This window comes from Myxocyprinus asiaticus, chromosome 8 (genome assembly GCF_019703515.2).
Source record: "Myxocyprinus asiaticus isolate MX2 ecotype Aquarium Trade chromosome 8, UBuf_Myxa_2, whole genome shotgun sequence".
Taxonomy (NCBI): domain Eukaryota; kingdom Metazoa; phylum Chordata; class Actinopteri; order Cypriniformes; family Catostomidae; genus Myxocyprinus; species Myxocyprinus asiaticus.
Genome location: NC_059351.1, coordinates 19,522,135 through 19,536,863, shown reverse-complemented (window position 1 = coordinate 19,536,863; position 14,729 = coordinate 19,522,135). Strand labels below are relative to the sequence as shown.

At 37.3% G+C, this 14,729-nt stretch overlaps 1 protein-coding gene across 2 annotated transcripts in view; it reads left to right on the top strand.

Moving 5' to 3' along the window:
* The window catches only part of LOC127445340 (neural cell adhesion molecule 2-like), a 326,408-nt gene extending 312,169 nt beyond the window's left edge, over positions 1–14,239 (top strand). For both annotated transcript variants that reach the window (XM_051705349.1, XM_051705348.1), the window contains exon 17: positions 13,148–14,239. In XM_051705349.1, the coding sequence (XP_051561309.1) occupies positions 13,148–13,304 (157 nt within the window). In that variant the 3' untranslated portion in view covers positions 13,305–14,239. The remainder of the gene's footprint in view (positions 1–13,147) is intronic.
* Positions 14,240–14,729: the final 490 nt, after the last annotated feature.

Genomic DNA, 14,729 nt, shown 5'->3' with positions numbered 1-14,729 from the left:
CATTTTACACAGACGCCACTCTCTCACAGTCTGCCCATCTTTCTCGTAGTCTTGTCATTATATTAGATCTTTCTTTTGTTTTATGTGTTGCACGCGTATCTTGTCTAAGCTCTTTTTTATCTGGTTGGACTTGTTACTCTATATTTGAGAGCAAGTCTTGTGTATGTGGCAAGAATTACAAAGCAGCCCAGTGTCACAATTCAGACAACACACTAGTGATGTTTTCCCAAAATACAGAGACTATTGATCCATTTGCATTACAAGAGCATAAAGTCTGGACTGAGTGGATTTAGTATCACCATCTAAAGGTTTGATATTTTAGGTTCAATGGTCATATATCTTCCATATATCTTACACATATACATGTATACTGCTATCTTGCACGCTAGTATGATCAGTTCGCATTGAGACAGAGGTAAAATAAAACCGCTGGGGTTTGCAGATAAAAGTGTAACATGTTTAGGGACTTAGATATAGCTTTAGATCTTTTTGCCAGCAAAGGTAGAAATAATCAAACTAAACTGTGCCTAGACATATCCTGACTTTAGTGTATGTAATAGAAATACAGTAGGTAACAGCTATGTTCAGAATGGAATACTAGCATACTGCTTACTGCACATTATATCAATATGTCAATATATATACATACACACACAGTTGTGCTCAAAATTTGCATACCCTTGAAGAATTGGTAATATATGTACCATTTTTAAAGAAAACATGAGCAGGCAAAATGCATTTCTTTTATTTCTTATGGGATTCATATTCAACTGTAGGTTACAACAGAATGGCACAATCATAAAACAAAACATGGCAACAAAGAAAAAAATGAAATGACCTGTTCAAAAGTCTGCATACCCTTAGTTCTTAATACTGTGTATTGCCCCCTTTAGCATCAATGACAGCATGCAGTCTTTTGTAATAGTTGTCTATGAGGCCCCAAATTCTTGCAGGTGGTTTAGCTGCCCATTCGTCTTGGCAAAATGCCTCCAGGTCATACAAAGTCTTTGGTCGTCTTGCATGAACCGCAAGTTTGAGATCTCCCCAGAGTGGCTCGATGATACTAAGGTCAGAAGACTGTGATGGCCACTCCAGAACCTTCACCTTTCTCTGCTGTAACCACTGGAGGGGCAACTTGGCCTTGTGCTTAGGGTCATTGTCGTGCTGGAAAGTCCAAGTGTGTCCCATGCGCAACTTTCGTGCAGAAGAATGCAAATTGTCTGCCAGTATTTTCTGATAACATGCTGCATTCATCTTGCTATCAATTTTCAAAAGACTCCCTGTGCCTTTAGAGCTCACACACCCCCAAAACATCAGTGAGCCACCACCATGCTTCACAGTGGGGATGGTACTCTTTTCACTATAGGCCTTGTTGACCCCTCTCCAAACATAGCGCTTATGGTTGTGACCATAAAGCTCTATTTTGGTCTCGTCACTCCAAATTACAGTGTGCCAGAAGCTGTGAGACGTGTCAAGGTGTTGTCTGGCATATTGTAACCGGCCTTTTTTGTGGCATTGGCGCAGTAAAGGCTTCTTTCTGGCAACTCGACCATGCAGCTCATTTTTGTTCAAGTATCGTCATATTGTGCTCCTTGAAACAACCACACCATCTTTTTCTAGAGCAGCCTGTATTTCTCCTGAGGTTACCTGTGGGTTTTTCTTTGTATCCCGAACAATTCTTCTGGCAGTTGTGGCTGAAATCTTTCTTTGTCTACCTGACCTTGGCTTGGTATCAAGAGATCCCCGAATTTTCCACTTCTTAATAAGTGCTTGAACAGTACTGACTGGCACTTTCAAGGCTTTGGATATCTTTTAATATCCTTTTCCATATTTATAAAGTTCCATTACCTTGTTACGCAGGTCTTTTGACAGGTCTTTTCTGCTCCCCATGGCTCGGTATCTAGCCTGCTCAATGCATCCACGTAAGAGCTAACAAACTCATTGACTATTTATACACAGACACTAATTGCAATTTTAAAGGCCACATGTGTGGGAAATTAAACTTTAATTGCCATTTAAACCTGTGTGTGTCACCTTGTGTGTCTGTAACAAGGCCAAACATTCAAGGATATGTTAACTTTTGATCAGGGCCATTTGGTTGATTTCTGTTATCATTATGAATTAAAAAGGAGCCAAACAACTATGTGATAATAAATGGCTTCATATGATCACTATCCTTAAATAAAAGACATTTTTTTTTTTTTTTTTTTGCATGATCAGTCATATTTTCAAAATCAATGCCAAAATTTCACAATTTCTGCCAGGGTATGCAAACTTTTGAGCACAACTGTGTGTGTGTGTGTGTGTATATATATATATATATATATATATATATATATATATATATATATATATATATATATATAATGTACAAATTTTGCTTTTACGGAAAGAAATTGATACTTTTATTCACCAAAGTGGCATTCAACTGATCACAGTGTATAGTCAGGACATTAATAACATGAAAAATTACTACTACTTCAAAGAATTCTCATAAAAAAATCCTCCACATGCAGCAATGACAGCTTTGCAGATCCTTGGCATTCTAGCTGTCAGTTTGTCCAGCTTCCTGTAGCACTTGTCATAGATGTGGCTGTCTTGTCAGGCACTTCTCAAGCACCTTAGAGTCTAGCTGATCCCACAAAAGCTCAATGGGGTTAAGATCCATAACACTCTTTTCCAATTATACGTTGTCCAATGTCTGTGTTTTTTTTTTATTTTTATTATTATTATAATTTTTTTTCACTCTAAACTTTTCTTTTTGTTTTTCTGTTTCAAAAGTAAGTGGCTTTTCTTTGCAATTCTTCCCATAAGGCCTGCACCCCTGAGTCTTCTCTTTACTGTTGTACATGAAACTGGTGTTGAGCAGGTAGAATTCAATGAAGCTGTCAGCTGAGGACATGTGAGGCGTCTATTTTTCAAACTAGAGACTCTGATGTACTTATCATCTTGTTTAGTTGTACATCTGGCCTTCCACATCTCTTTCTGTCCTTGTCAGAGCCAGTTGTCCTTTGTCTTTGAAGACAGTAGTGTACACCTTTGTGTTAAATCTTCAGTTTTTTTTTTTTTTTTTACAATTTCAAGCGTTGTATATCCTTCAATCCTCAAAACAATGATTGACTGACAAGTTTCTAGAGAAAGCTGTTTCTTTTTTGCCATTGTTGACCTAATATTGACCTTAAGACATGCCAGTCTATTGCATACTTTGACAACTCAAAAACAAACACAAAGACAATGTTAAGCTTCATTTAACAAACCAAATAGCTTTCAACAGTGTTTGATATAATGGCAAGTGATTTTCTAGTACCAAATTAGCAATTTAGCATGATTACTTAAGGACAAGGTGTTGGAGGGATGGCTGCTGGAAATGGGGCCTGTCTAGATTTGATCAAAAATGACTTTGTTCAAATAGTGATGGTGCTGTTTTTCACGTCAGTAATGTCCTGACTATACTTTGTGATCAGTTGAATGCCACTTTGGTGAATTAAATTGCCAATTTCCTTCCGAAACAGCTAACTCTTTACATTACTCTGTACATTACTCTGTCAAAAGTTTTGAAACACTTACTCATTCTTTATTATATATATATATATATATATATATATATATATATATATATATATATATTTTTTTTTTTTTTTTTTTTTTTTTTTACATTTTAAAATAATAGTAAAGTCATTAAAACTATGGAATAACATAAATGGAACTATGGGAATTATGTTGTGACTAAACAAAATCCAAAATAAATCAAAACTGTGTTATATTTTAGCATTTTCAAAGTAGTCACCCTTTGCCTAGAATTTTCAGAAATGTACTCATTACATTTTCTCAACCAACTTCTTGAGGTATCACCCTGGGATACTTTTTAAACAGTATTGAAGGAGTTCCCATCTATATGCTGGGCACTTATTGGCTGCTTTTCTTTATTATTTGGTCCACGTCATCAATTTAAAACACTTTTTTTATTATTTTTTTTATTAAATTTTAGATTTATAATGAAATAAATTAATATGGTGGTACAATTATATTTTTGTCTACAAAACTAATTTCAAACATTTAAGCATATGCCTTCAGATCAAAAGATTTTTAAGATCATGAGAAACATTTCAGTCAAGTGTTTCAAAACTTTTGACTGGTAGTGTATATACACTACCGGTCAAAAGTTTTGAAACACTCATTCTTTATTATAATTTTTTTTCACATTATAGAATAATAGCAAAGTCATCAAAACTATGGAATAACGTAAATGGAACTATGGGAATTATGTTGTGACTAAACAAAATCTAAGATAAATCAAAACTGTGTTATATTTTAGCATCTTCAAAGTATGATTATATTTTTCTCCACAAAACTCATTTCAATCATTTAAGCATACACCTTCAGATCAAAAGATTTTTAAGATCATGAGAAACATTTCAGTCAAATGTTTCAAAACTTTTGACTGGTAGTGTATATACGTATACAGGTGCTGGTCATATAATTAGAATATCATCAAAAAGTTGATTTATTTCACTAATTCCATTCAAAAAGTGAAACTTGTATATTATATTCATTCATTACACACAGACTGATATATTTCAAATGTTTATTTCTTTTAATTTTGATGATTATAACTGACAACTAAGGAAAATCCCAAATTCAGCATCTCAGAAAATTAGAATATTGTGAAAAGGTTCAATATTGAAGACACCTGATGCCACACTCTAATCAGCTAATTAACTCAAAACACCTGCAAAGGCCTTTAAATGGTCTCTCAGTCTAGTTCTGTACGCTACACAATCATGGGGAAGACTACTGACTTGACAGTTGTCCAAAAGACGACCATTGACACGTTGCACAAGGAGGGCAAGACACAAAAGGTCATTGCAAAAGAGGCTGGCTGTTCACAGAGCTCTGTGTCCAAGCACATTAATAGAGAGGCGAAGGGAAGGAAAAGATGTGGTAGAAAAAAGTGTACAAGCAATAGGGATAACCACACCCTGGAGAGGATTGTGAAACAAAACCCATTCAAAAATGTTGGGGAGATTCACAAAGAGTGGACTGCAGCTGGAGTCAGTGCTTCAAGAACCACTACGCACAGACGTATGCAAGACATGGGTTTCAGCGTCTCGCCTGGGCTAAAGACAAAAAGGACTGGACTGCTGCTGAGTGGTCCAAAGTTATGTTCTCTGATGAAAGTAAATTTTGCATTTCCTTTGGAAATCAGGGTCCCAGAGTCTGGAGGAAGAGAGGAGAGGCACACAATCCACGTTGCTTGAGGTCCAGTGTAAAGTTTCCACAGTCAGTGATGGTTTGGGGTGCCATGTCATCTGCTGGTGTTGGTCCACTGTGTTTTCTGAGGTCCAAGGTTAACGCAGCCATATACCAGGAAGTTTTAGAGCACTTCATGCTTCCTGCTGCTGACCAACTTTATGGAGATGCAGATTTCATTTTCCAACAGGACTTGGCACCTGCACACAGTGCCAAAGCAACCAGTATCTGGTTTAAGGACCATGGTATCCCTGTTCTTAATTGGCCATCAAGCTCGCCTGACCTTAACCCCATAGAAAATCTATGGGGTATTGTGAAGAGGAAGATGCGATATGCCAGACCCAACAATGCAGAAGAGCTGAAGGCCACTATCAGAGCAACCTGGGCTCTCATAACACCTGAGCATTGCCACAGACTGATCGACTCCATGCCACGCCGCATTGCTGCAGTAATTCAGGCAAAAGGAGCCCCAACTATGTATTGAGTGCTGTACATGCTCATACTTTTCATGTTCATACTTTTCAGTTGGCCAAGATTTCTAAAAATCCTTTCTTTGTATTGGTCTTAAGTAATATTCTAATTTTCTGAGATACTGAATTTGGGATTTTCCTTAGTTGTCAGTTATAATAATCAAAATTAAAAGAAATAAACATTTGGAATATATCAGTCTGTGTGTAATGAATGAATATAATATACAAGTTTCACTTTTTGAATGGAATTAGTGAAATAAATCAACTTTTTGATGATATTCTAATTATATGACCAGCACCTGTATATTTGTTAGGAAGCCAAGACAAGGTGTAGAACCCAGATGCAGTTTATTGCACAACTCAGAAGTAAACAGAGAAACACAAGGGAAAACCACAGATTAAATCATGATGCTAAGTAATAGAGATAATCGATAACCAACTGGTAAATAACTCATGAATAGATGATTCAAGGAGGAGCTGAACACACTAGAAGAGAGTCCAAATGAGACTAGACAAAGACTGAAGGAAAGTCGTGAGACTTTATAGTGTTCTGAGTGATGTTTGATGGGGAGCAGGTGGACGTAATTAATAATCAGGAGAGTGAGAGGAGTTTGGAGGAGCAGAGGCTGAAAAGGGCATGACAGTACCCGGTGCCACGGTTAATGAGCCAGCGCCAGTGCCTGTAGCCTCGACTGTCCCAGAGCCAAACCTGTAGCCTCGACCGTCCCAGCGCCAATGCCTGTAGCCTCGACCGTCCCAGCGCCAATGCCTGTAGCCTCGACCTTCCCGTATCAACACTCCCAGCTGTCCGGAAGAAGGGGAGGAGAAGAAGGGCTCCTGCCAGTGCTCACGACCATGGAGGTCGTTCCCCAGTCGCTGCCAGTGCTCACGACCACGGAGGTCGTTCCCCAGTCGCTGCCAGTGCTCACGACCACGGAGGTCGTTCCCCAGTCGCTGCCAGTGCTCACGACCACGGAGGTCGTTTACCAGTCGCTGCCAGTGCTCACGACCACGGAGGTCGCTCCCCAGTCACTGACTCTGCTCACGAACATGGAGGTCATTTCCCAGTCAGTAATGGCTCCTTCGTCCAAACCTTTCCTCGGCTCCTTGCTCCAAGTCTTCCAAGGCTCCACCCCTCGAGCCTCCCATGGCTCTGCCTTCCACGGCCTTGTTCCTCGAGCCTCCCATGGCTCTGCCTTCCACGACCTCACCCATCGAGCCTCCCATGGCTCCGCCTTCCACGACCTCATTCCTCGAGCCTTCCACAGCTCCACCTTCCCTGGCTCCATCCCTTGAGCCTCCAGTGGCTCCGCCTTCCCTGGATCCACCCTTCGAGCCTCCCGTGACTCTGCCACCCATGGCTCTGCTCCTCGAGCCTCCCATGGCTCCATCTTCCACAACCTCGTCCCTCGAGCCTTCCACAGCTCCACCTTCCGTGGCATCATCCCTCGAGCCTTCCACAGCTCCGCCTTCCCTGACTGCATAAGAACCCCACTCTCACTCGCAATCATTGTTTGTTTTCATTGTCAGTGTTTCCCCGGAGACTACGGACTCCCTAGTTTGTCTAGTCTTACCTATTATTATATACATATGTTCCCCTCATCAGAGTTTAGTGTTAGTTCATCCACCGTTTGTTCCCAAGCATTTGGATTCTCCTGTTTCGTTTACTTTTCCTGTAAAGACCAAAAGACTTTGAGTTTTTCCTTCATCTGCATATTATTATATTTCCCTGTTTGGAGTTTACTCACCTTCTGTTCGTGTCATACCTGTGTCTGGATTGCCTCACCTGTTTGTTACACCTCTTGTCAATAAACCCCGCAATGGAGTCCATCTCTCTGCCTCCGTGAGTTTCTCCATGACACAGGTAGAACTTGCACTTGGGGAGACAAAAAAATCTATCATTTAAGTCTATCCACTGTCATGTATATGCCAATATAATGGATGCTACGCCTCCATTGTAGTAGGCTTTGAAGGGTAAAAATAGACAATGACGGAATACTCAGCCCATCAAAATGACGGATAAAGATTTTTTCTAGTGCAACCTCTGTTTGTAACTTGATTGCAGCAGCAAGACAGCTGCCATTTGAACACCTGCCTTGCACTGCAAGTCGTATGAAAGTTGTGAGGTGTGGTGCGAGCGCGAAGTGAAAGTGTGAGCGCGAGGCAATCATCTGTGTTCCGGGACTGGTCCTTGAATAGCGTATAACGTGCCTGTAAAGGAGTTTCTGGTGCCCGCCAGGGAGTTGGTGCCCTATGCAGACTGCGTAATATGCGTATAGGAAGCGGCGCAGGCCCGGTTCCAGATCAAAATCACTACGGGTGCTTATGAAAATAGTGGGGGTGCTCTGTATAAAGTGGAGACGTATCGTATTACACATTTTTTTAAAGATGAAATCATTTAAATGCTACTAAATCACCGTAAAGAAAAGATTTTTAAATGTACAAACATTTATTGTTTCGTTTTTTCTGTGCATGATCTGTCACTGAAAATGACAACAAAATGCTGTGCCTGCAGATTAGTACATACTGATTTGCAAAATCATACATGTTTATTAGTTTTAATGCAGGGATTTTGTGTATTCACTGATATTCAGGGAAATCTGCTATGCCAATATACAGGCTTACATAACCTATTCAACTGAACAGGGGTGTGCATTTATTTTGGTACAGGGGCCACATCATACATATAAAGTGTATATAATACGTGACATATGGGACTATTTTGCAATTGCCTGAAGTTTTTCTCTACAAATAATACTTTCCTAACAGGTGTTAGAAAAACTGAATAAAGGTGGGGTATAATTAATAAGTGTTTATTTTACCATCGATAGGCTATACTTCAATGCAATGGTAATTTATTATTCAATTTAACACTCTATTAAGGGTTGGTTTTAATAGTAAAATAAAATATTCGGAAATGATAGATTCTAAAAGCTTCTTTTAGTGCAAAGTTTGATGCAAAGCGGACCCATTTAGTTGTTTTAATCTCAAAACATTACCTACCGTTTACGCGCTCAATGTGTCATGATGCGGGTTTTGTCAATGCTTTGTCAGCAAATGGTTTGGCATTCGATTCAGCACACAACTGAATAAAACAGGATGCATGACTATGATAAATGATTACTGCCAGAGTAACATTTGCATATAGGTGTGAGGGACTTCAACATTTTACCAGAGGTGGGTAGAGTAGCCAAAAGCTCTACTCAAGTAAAAATACAACTAAAATAATCCATAAGACTCCAGTAGTTAAATCCATATCTTTAGAAGTGATATGATGGGTGTGGGTGAGAAACAGATCAATATTTGTCATTTTTTGCTAGACATTCTTCTCCCTGCCCAGCAGGGGGGCAATATGGTAATGTGAATTATCAAAAACACAAGAAGAAGAATTTGAAAGTGATCTGTTTCTCATCCACACTTATCACACTGATATATTACTGCTCTGATTTAAAAATGTACACCTAAAAACTGTCATAAGAGCTCAGTTACAGAATCACCCTGGAAATGACCATCAAATATGAGTTTGTCTTGGTGTTAAATGAAGGCATCGCATGACGAAACTATTCTTTTTTCACTGTGCGGAGCGAAGAAAGCTTTGAAGAGCTTGATGCTGCAGCAATGATGGACTCGGCTTAAGTGACAGTCTGTGACAGCGCGCGTACAACCGTGTGAACTTCCGCTGTCGAAAAAGTCCCACTCAATAATCTCTCAATAAATTACACATTAATTACAATTAAACTCAGTAATTTAACGACAGGAACACCGCCCATTATAACAAAGTAAAAGTAAAATTTTTTCATTAGAAATTTACTTGAGTGAGAGTAAAAAGTACCCACTTTTAAACCTACTCTAAAAGTAACATTTTTCCCAAAACGTTACTCAAGTAAATGTAATGGAGTAAATGTAGCATGTACCCACCTCTGCATTTTACTAATTTTACACAAATAATAAACATTCCTATCTCGCTTGCTTTTGCTTTCGTGTTATTGATTTCCCCTCCGCGTTGGATTTTAATAAAGTTCATCACTGAAAAGGTTTGCTCGCAGGCTTAGTAGCACTAAACAGCACATGGAGCCTCATGAATGGACATGGAGTGGCTGTATCACACATTTTGTTGAAGAATATCGCACTACCGATAGACCTTTTTCACACTTAGGGTTTTGGAATGTGGAAGTAAACAATTACAGGGTAAATTTCGACAGCGGTGAATGGGAGATCCCAGCAAATATTAGTTTCACTTACCCATTTGCTCCAATAGCAAAAGAAAAAAATCCACTATTACATTTGAATGACTTTCCAGAAGAGGAAAAAAAATAGAGAGCGGTGGATTAAGACAGTCAGATGGGAGAAGATGCCAAATTTACTGTCACTTTCTCAGCAGCTGTAATCAAAATCCCCTCGCAGCTGTGGTAATTCATTTTTTAAAACTGATTCCAGGGTAATATAACACAAAGCATAATGTTATAAACTTACACTCAATATAAAAAAATAAAACAAAATCATATTAAAAAAGTTTGCTACAGTTACACTGCTAAATAAGGTGGAAACGTGTCACAGTTTGTAAAAAAGGTCTATAGTTACCTATAGTTACCATCTAAGTTTTTTTTTCGAAGGGAAGAGAGGGTGCACACTCGTTATACTTAATTTGTGCAATCTGGCAACCATGCATACATTAGGCAGAATATTTCCAATTTGTGTAAGTATAAATCTCTGATTGGGTGGTCAAATCTATTATCTGGCAACCCTGAGCATATTAAATGCTTGTGGAGCTGTGTTAGGTCCCAGAGATCTAATAAAAAAAAACGTTCAGAATAATTTTGCCCTGGTCTGCAATTGAGGGTTCTGACTTTCAGAATCAAATTGTTTCGATTCTGGTTGATGGACATTCTAAGGTGTGCAATTATTTTTCGAGTAAACGCACGGCTATGAAGTAGTTCCAGGTCTTGACCACATAACGGTTCCATATCACTTCGCCAAATTATTTCAGTTATTTCAAAGAGCTCTACAGGTTACCTGCAACAAAATAACCAATTAAAACAAAGACATTGGTAAAGTAAATCGGTTAAGAACATCAAACAATGTCTAAAATATCCTACATTTATTTACATTTCAGTTAAAAAGAGCCCTCGCTACCTCATCTCCCCCGCACTTACGCTCACACACACATACGCACGCACACACACACACACGCACACATATACACACACACACTGAGACTCGAGTCGCGACCAACAAATAGAGCCAAACCCCCGCAACTTGATGAATACAACAGTTTCTATTATCCAAAATAACTTTTAATGTTTCAGTGTATTTTGCCCTATTTATATCATATAGCTGTAGTGGAAAGCACCACGCTACCCTTACCCCCATTTCGCTTTCTCACACACACACACATAATCTTGTTACTCCTATGCCATTGCTAGTTCTAAAATGACATTTTCAAATTAGCAACGAAGGCTTGAGCTGTATCCAAGTTAGATACACTTGATCAATACAACAGTTTCTATATTATCTGAAATATCTGTGGGAAAATCCCTTGCGCTCCCCCTTCCCCTCACACATGTGGGCACACATTATACACGTTACGCACACACTTAAGGCCCAAACATACTCATGAGAAAAACACAGCTGTCATGTCAGCGCACTCCTGCATCTCAGTGGAGATGAAAAAAAGTTAAGGTTAACAACGGGAATATGGCAACACACATCTTGGCGATTTTGAAACGATGTTACTTCTGACGAGGGCTGCAACAAAAAAAAGGTAATCCCAGAAGCGAGCTCTCTCATTTTCTGAGTTTCTCTCTTTCGATTCCTCAAATACAAATTCACACACAAACTCTCACACACACACACAAACGCACTACCTCATAACTTCAGTAAGTGCTCCAGTAAACAGCGCAATCCTCCGTTGCTAGTTCTAAAGTGACGTTTTTGAATTCGCAACGTAGGCTCGGACTGTATTAAAGCGAGACGCTGAATTTGTGGCGAAAGAAAATAGTTCCTCTCATAAGAGCATTTTAGGGATGAAAACCAGACCATTTCTTGAGATAAAACCATGAACGATGTCTTAATGTGTGGTTACCGTGGTATAAGTGGAATAACTGACTCAGGCCTGTTGAATTGTTTAAAAATAATGCACTAATGCATTATTTTTCAACAATTCAATGGTCAATCCTCAATTATTTCTTACATATACTGTGTGTATATATATATATATATATATATATATATATATATATATATATATATATATATAGTATGTGAAATAGTATGCATTATACAGCAATAAATATTGGCAGTATGCTACATTTTTAAGTTTCATCAAATATATTGCTTGTCAGAATTAAATACTAGTATACTGCACACTGTGAAGTATATACTGTATTTATTTATTTTACAGTTATAATTATATATAAATTTATACGTATACTAAAAATGTAGTATGTGAAACAGTGCACATTATACAGCGATAAATATTTCAAATGGTAACATGCTACATTTTCATAAAATTTTTGTCAACAACATTGCTTGTCGTAATGGAATACTACTATATACTATATATATACTTTATATTGTACATTATACATATAAACACTGTATATATACATTTATGTATTTTTTAAACTAGTATGCACATAATACAGCCATAAATATTTCAAATGGAAGTATGCTACATTTTCGTCAAATATATTGCTTGTTGGAATCGAATGCTAACATACTGCATAATGTGCACCTTATATTTTATATACATACATTTTATAAATGTATAGATTTGTATATAGTATGTGAAACATTACGCATTATACAGTGATACATTTCAAATAGAACTATGCTACATTGCTAAATAAAAATAAAAAAAATAGAATGCATTGCATGTTTAATTCAGTGAGTGGAATTATACAGTTAATATAAATTATGCAGTTATGATCTCGGAAATAAAATATATGTAATTTCAAGGAATGTGTATTAAAATAGTAAATAGGGAAAAATGTAATTTTCAGTTGATATCACTTCCAATTCATTTGTCACTCTGTTAATGGAAGGTAATGGCAGCATGTTCTGAGTATATACTGCACACTTTGGCAAATGTAGTAGGTGACGAAAGCTCAGTGTACATACTGCAGACTGCAAGAACAGAATGAGTTGCATGGTCCTGTGCTATTCCGAACATAGCTGTGGTTTTTGGTAGCGGAGAGATCAGCTGATGTATGGCATATTTTCACATTTTTATTGTTTGCCTGTTGTCATTGAAAAGAGTACAATTGCATGCTAATGAGATGCATGACCTTTCCAAAGCAACACGCTCACAGCATGAAGTGTTCTTGTGTTGTCACACATTTACATCATCATAACCCTCACTGCGTCCTCAAACATCCCTGATGATCATCTTTCAGAAGAATCTAAAGTGCTTGCTTCTCTAATTACAGGAAACTCCCTCTTAAAGAGGAAAATGGCAAGGAAGTGCTGAAGCCAGACTTAATTGAGATCAAGGTGCACACCGACAACAGCATCCACATAACACAAGATGACAGTGGCAGGAGACTTTCCAGGCCCAAGCAAACTGAGACAAAAATACAGAAATAAAAAAATATAACAAATTAAAAGAGAAAAGAAGCTTGAGGGAGAATCTTCAAACAGGGCGACTAATTAAGGGCTCAGATATGAGCATGTAAAAATGTGAAAAGAATCTATTTTTTTGTTTTGTTTTGTTTGTTTTTTTGTGATAAATCTACTGTCCTTTCTATTCAAGATGGCTCCAGCACTTTTGTTTCATTACCGTTTCTGTCTCTGGCCTTTTGCTCTGTTGGCAGCACCATGGAAAATCTACGAAAATGGACTTGAAAATGGACTCACCATTTGAATTTCCAGAATTTTCTTCTACTTGCCAGGCATGTCCAGTGTGAAATTGGCCCTTTGAGATGGTACATCTTATTACATCATCTATAATCTTGATTATTTCAACATTTGGGAATGTTGTCCATATGTGTTTGAAGACTTCATCGGTTTTAGGGTTACTGGTTTCATCAAGCGTTTGTCCTATTTGATGGCATGAAAAGCCCTCTTGAGTTTTTAATGCCATGATGCCAGATGAAATTCCCTTTTGCGGTTTAATTTATGTTAATAAATGTATGTATGTGTGAGTGTATATGAGTATGGCCAGAAATGTACTTTACTTAAGTGTGCAACCACAGACATGAATGCGTTGAATGTATTGTAGTTCGCCTCACAGGGCCAGTACTAGGATGCGATCTTTGGTGAGGCACTTTAATAAGTTTATTATAGTTTTAAATTTTTATTTAGTTTTAATTATTCTCAATCTGTGATTGTTAGTTATAGTTTAGTTTATGGTAGTTTAGTTAAGTTTAGCTTAATTTAGCTTAGCTTAGCATTTTAGTTTAAGTTTAGTTAAGTGTAGTTTAGTTCAGATTAGTTTAAGTTTAGTTTAGTTTAGTTTAGTTTAGTTTAGTTTTAGTTTTAGTTTTCAGTTTTTCTAGATGTCAGTTTAATTTTGTTTTCGTTTTTCAGCTAGTTTCCATGTTAGTTTTAGTTTGCTGGTATATATATATATATATATATATATATATATATATATATATATATATATATATATATATATATATTAGTTTTAGAATCAGTATCCTCAAGGGCTGCCAAATTAACACATAAACTGAGAATATTTAAATATGTTAAAAAAAAAAAAACATTTTAAGTTCATGCTGTTAATGCATTTAACTAACTTGATAACTTTTATTCTGTTCTGTGTAGGCCTAATTGATCAAAACAATGTGATCACCATCTAGTGGCATTTCGTTGTTTAATGTTACTTGACTTTTCAAATGCTCCTATCAAAAATAGAAAGCAAAAAAATAATTGATGGTTATTTTTATTTGATTTAAGTTATTTTTGGAGCCATGGAAGTGTATTTTAGTTTATTTTCAGTTTTTACAATTACTTAAGTTTTTTTTTTTAAGTTTCTATTTTTATTTCAATTTACTCAAATGTTTTGTT